Source organism: Geospiza fortis, unplaced genomic scaffold, assembly GCF_000277835.1.
Source record: "Geospiza fortis unplaced genomic scaffold, GeoFor_1.0 scaffold258, whole genome shotgun sequence".
NCBI classification, from domain to species: domain Eukaryota; kingdom Metazoa; phylum Chordata; class Aves; order Passeriformes; family Thraupidae; genus Geospiza; species Geospiza fortis.
In genome coordinates, this window is record NW_005054602.1 from 448,948 (window position 1) to 454,358 (window position 5,411).

The window sequence follows — 5,411 nt, forward strand, 5'->3', positions numbered from 1 at the left end:
GAAATGCAAAATTTCATCATTTTAAAATGCAGAATTAATAATTTTAAAACCTGTGTGGAAAATATACCCCCACTCCTCTGTGAATGCATTGTTTCTCTTCAGTGCCTGACACAAGCAAAAAAATCAGTCACAGAATGGTGATTTTCAATGTGCTAAGGCAAGGCAAACAGTGGAAGACAAGAATCTCTTTTATCACTCACCAGATATGATCTACACAGAGTAATGCTCACACTTAAGAGTTCTGAGAATGGCTGTCAAGAAGCCAATATTAATAGCACGCAATCACTACACTGATTAGATAATTGAGGTAATTAGAGTCTGGTGGAAACACCTAGAAAGGTACAAAGTTCCTAGACAATCAAAATATCTGAGAAAAAAAAAATAAAGTGGTATTAAAAAAAGAAAAAAAAAGAAGAAATTAGTATCTATTAAATAATATGTCCTAATAATTTTTGGAGGTGTTTCTTTTGATATGCAACTGAAGTACACACTGATACATTACAGGACTTCCTTTTTAAACTACTACTCATTCAGATCTTACCTTGCATAGTTGATATCTCTGAAGTTAGTTACACATGTATTAAGAAACCCTACACTGTTCCCTCCCCACCTTTTGTAAACACATATTGCTCTCTTACTGAAAACAGATCATGTATGCATGATTATTATTGGGAATTATGTTTACTATTGGGAATTACCAATGGGAATGGGAAATTCATTTAGACAAGTCACATCAAAAGCTTGTCTTTGTGTAGTACACTAGAGTTTAACTGTAAATTGGCTTATTTCTCTCTCTAAACTTCAACTCCGGTTTTTAATGATCGTACTGAAAACAAAAGTTAGAGCTTCAAAGCCTCCTTACAGACTAATCTCTGTAACAACCATTATAATCAGGGATCACAATCTGAAACTCCTTTATTGCAATCTAAGCTGCTGACCATTCACATCCTCTGTAGCGACCCAGTTTGCCACTTCTGTGGTTTATAAGCCATATGGGATCTGCCTGCCCAAAATTTCATCTGCTTCTCTCCTTACAAGTCCTCTCTTGTAAGGGGAAAAAATGCCTCATTGTGCAAATAAAAGAAACATTCATTCTCTACAGACATGACAGAGGAAAGGCACTTCCAATGCCAAGTGTATAAGGGAGAAATAACCACTCTCTTCCCAGCTAAAAAGTTGTGCATGGACAAAACACGTGGCTGTGTGTACAGCATCTGGCCCCCCTGGTGCCCACGTCACAGGCAGCTGCTGCAGATTCACTGACCAAGAAGCGACACTCTCACATCATCAATCAGAAAATAGACAGCTGGGGAAGATGATGTTCAAATCTTTTTAATTTTAAAGCCCACATCCCAAAAGCACAGGTAACTAAAACTTCAGAACATAGGGCAAAGAAGAGCTGGTTTGCACCTGCTGAGCATTGGCAGTGTTAAGAAAACACAGTATTGCTCTGACCCTCTGAGTTCTCCAGAAATATTGTCTTCCTGTTTTACATAATTTTATCCATCCTGTCTTCTTTTCTACTAACCTATATAAAAGGTTTGAAAACAAACAAACAAAAACAAAACAAAAAACAACACAAAGAAGCCACAATCTGCAGTTAAGTCCATTTCTTGTAATATGAGGCCAGAAATGGTTTTTTCAACCTTGAATCAAAAGTATTAAGTTCATCCCTTTGCCATAAGATAAAATAACAACCTTAAAGTGTCTTTGACAAAATGTTTTGTGAAAAAGCAGCAGGTTTTACTTTGAATGATCTGAAGTACTTCTGGAGTTTTGGACCCTGCTAAAGTGAGGGCAGAATACAGGAAAAATGCACAGGAGTCTATACAACAACTTGATGGTGTAAGCCACACAAGATTGATACTGAAGAGGAGACTGATTTACAGCAGGACACTGTGCAGAGGACAAGAGCACCTGATATGCTCTATCTCTTGGCTTTGTGGGAAAAAATCAAGCATTTTCCTGCAACTGATGTATTAATGAAATTGGTAACATAAAATGACCATTAAACAATGGTCATAGAGTATTTTCCAAGCATTTGGCTTTGCTTTACTATTGAGGTTTAGAGAGCTCTGCTAAAAACTACAGGCTATATAATGCACAGTATACATATTACAGCCGAGTTCCAGAATTTTTTCACATGCAAAATATCCAGTGAACATAGTGTGTGCTCTGTAACCAATTTAGTATTCAAGAGTGGCATCACAAAATAAAGGAGGTATTTTGTCAAAATACAACATGTTTGCTGGCACAAGGAAAAAAAAAATCAACAATGGCTTGAAAAGGGTGGAGTGAATTAGAAAAGCAAAGGCAAATAAAGCCTAGTCCCAACTGCTATAGATTTTTCAGCCTTGGTGAAAGACTCCTTTTCTTATCAGATCATTTCCCTTCAGGTCAGAAATACTACTGTATTTCTCACGGCTCCTTCCAATTGATTTTGGAATTAGAATCTGTATTTACAACTTGTTTGAAATAAACCCCAGGTTGCATTAGTTGAAACTTCTCATACACATATTCCCCTGACCTCTGCTCACAACTGACAATCAGAACTCCAGTTAGCCCTTGATTTCATAGCTTCTATTCTGCCTTAATAAATCCTCTCCCAAAAAAACTTTGGGGAATGGAAAAAGGCAGCATGGTACATGGATGGGATCAAATAATGCACACAATGCCCACATGAAGTCATGCAATGAGATCCCAAAAGGGCCATGGCAGAAGGAAGCATGCCTTCCATGGCATTGGAATTCTTTTGATGGCAGACCTCACTGGGTAGCCTGCTTTTAATTAGCAAGCAGCGGCTTCCCTCTGGCTCCAAGACTTCACACAGCAGGCATGGCTGGCCTGCATAAATCAAGCTGCCCAGCCAAACCTGGCATGAAAAATCAGGCTGCCCAGCCAAATCTGACACAGAAAGTCACGATACAGGAGAGACCCCAGTGCTATATGTGAGTCAGGGGCAGCTGTGCCAGTGCCCTACTTAAAATGGAAAGGCAGGCACCTCTGACCACACTGCAGTGCTTCCATGCTGGTTGTTGCAGTGTTATGATTAATGCAGCAGCAGTCAATCCAAGAGGGATAAAAGAAATAAAGGTTATAGCCACCAACCAAAAGGAATCAGTCTGGCAGCACTGCCCTAAAAGGAGCACAGAAAATCGTGTAACACAGTTGAAAAATGACAACAAATAAAATGGAGCTTGGCAATTCTTTGCAACCTGCCAACTGCAGCTTTTACTTTAAACTCAAAGCAAACATCCTTTTAACTTGGAGACACACCTAACTGTTGCATGAGCTGCCCATCAGTGAATAATTAAACTGAATATTAACTCAGCAATTACCTTAACCTGCTGTCTGATCTTGCAGCTTACATTATGCCTTGTTAGAGGATGCAAAATTGGCCCCATGCTGCTACTCTGCATCTCAAGAACTGGCAGCCCTGGAAACCTGTACCAACTAATTACCCAGATTATTTATGGTACAGTACATGTCAGAAGGGAATTACCAGCATGATGAAATTATTAACTCTTTGACCACGTGCTGCAGTTTTTCTGTTCACTTCTGTATCGTTCTAATTGGATTCAGCTCCTACTGAGAGCTTGGCTGTCCATGCCCAGCCCGAAGTGGGTACAGATACATCCTGATTTTCACTAAACCACTGGCCCCACAGTCAACACCCAGGTGTGGTTTCAAGCACCCAAGACCACTGTCAAAACTGTTTATCCTTTGTAGAAAACTAGACTAAGAACAGAGGCTGAAGTAAACAATTTAGACACTAAAAAGGATGTATGGGAAACATGAGGAGGAAGCACAGGGACTAGGTCTAAGCAACTTCTGGATTGCCAACACTTTCAAGAGAAGCCCAGAGAAACTGTTCTTCCTCCATGGTATCTCAGTTCTGCCTCTGCCAGGTAAATAAGGTGCTTATGAAAGTCGAGATGAGCTTTCTATGAAGTAACTGCAAGTATGGGGATGTTCCCTCCCCATTAGCAGAAGCCTCTCAAGATTGTCCAAGGATGATGACTCGGACAAGGCCACTACTCTGCAAGCTACAGCAGAGCTAAGAGAGACAGACCTTTTAGAAATCAAATTTACCCTAATCCTTTCTAGTTTTACTACTTATTTTTCCTCCAACTCTGTATGCAGCTTAGATAAAAAGGGGAAGAAGGCAGATGAATATTAGGATGAGAAGAACAATTAAATCATGCACATGCAGTGATTTTTAGCAGGATTACAGAGTGCAGGATGGGACCATGTCACGGGAAAACACAAGCACAGGCTTAAGCCTCCCTAAATGGGAAGGGAGGCTTAGCTTCCAGGTGGCCCTGTAGCCACCACCACTGACAGTGCTGCAATAGGAAGTTTTCAACACAAAGGCAGTTTTCTAACAGTTTTTAAACACATTAGAGTTGCCCATTTTTCACAGCACTCAGGTTTGATCAAACCTCATCCTATTTCCCACCGGCCTCATGAAAAAGCAGCATTCTCTCTGTTATTTAGCCATGTTCAAAACGCCAAGCATTCTCTTACAAGGCAAAACGAATGAAAACAGATTACCAAGGAGAGCAAACAGAAAAAATGCTCTACAGTACTTACGCTTCCAGCCCAAAGCTCAGTGGATTCTCCTATTAGTTTATAATATACATACACTGCTTCTCCCTTCTTAAAATTTACAAAGCGACAATCCGGACCTTTAAAATCCCGCACGGCCTTCCCTCGGCACATTAACACTGTCCAAAGAACACAAAGAGAACAGTATGACTTTAAAAATAATTCACATGAAAAGTGTCTTTGCTAACTGGCAGTAAACAAGACCTCGCATGCACCCCTTTGCTATTTTCTAGATTAGGTCAAGAGATAAGAAAGTAAATTGAAAGTATAACTAAGAAATTAATAAATTAATAAAAATGTAACTAAATTGAAAGTATAACTAAGAAATTTTTAGCTATAACTAACACAAACAAGCCAAGTTATAACTAAAAAAAGAAAAAAAAGGCAAGTTATAGCTAAAAAAGTAAAGCAAGCATTCTAGTCAAGACAAGGGTTTGACAAAGCACGAGAGAACTACACTTCAGGAGTGAGCTATGAAGCTCATTATTAATGTTAAATCAGAATGACGACATCCGTGTCCCAGCGATCCGGTCCTGAAATTATCCCAGAGAACAACCAGAGAGCGAGTTTATCACAAGAGGGCTCTGCAGGGGGGGAGAAAACCACACAGGGAGCAGCGGGGATCTGAAAACTTGGCCGACTAGAGAGGGACGGCGCGCGTGGGCGTCGCGATCCGCTTTCCCCGATTCTCCCCAGTTTCCGTGCCAGAGCCGGCGGAAGGAAGGAGCTTAGGGAAGAGCCTCCGGGAGGCATCTTCGCCCACAACTCCCTCGCCGGGGCCGTGCCCGCCGCCCCCACTCACT

The 5,411-nt window shown here is 40.7% G+C and overlaps 1 protein-coding gene across 1 annotated transcript in view; it reads right to left on the reverse strand.

Moving 5' to 3' along the window:
• Nucleotides 1–4,991, reverse strand: part of MIA3 (MIA SH3 domain ER export factor 3) — a 27,221-nt gene extending 22,230 nt beyond the window's left edge. The window contains exon 1 of the mRNA XM_031064540.1: nt 4,594–4,991. Coding sequence (XP_030920400.1) covers nt 4,594–4,722 — 129 coding nt within the window. The 5' untranslated portion in view covers nt 4,723–4,991. The remainder of the gene's footprint in view (nt 1–4,593) is intronic.
• Nucleotides 4,992–5,411: the final 420 nt, after the last annotated feature.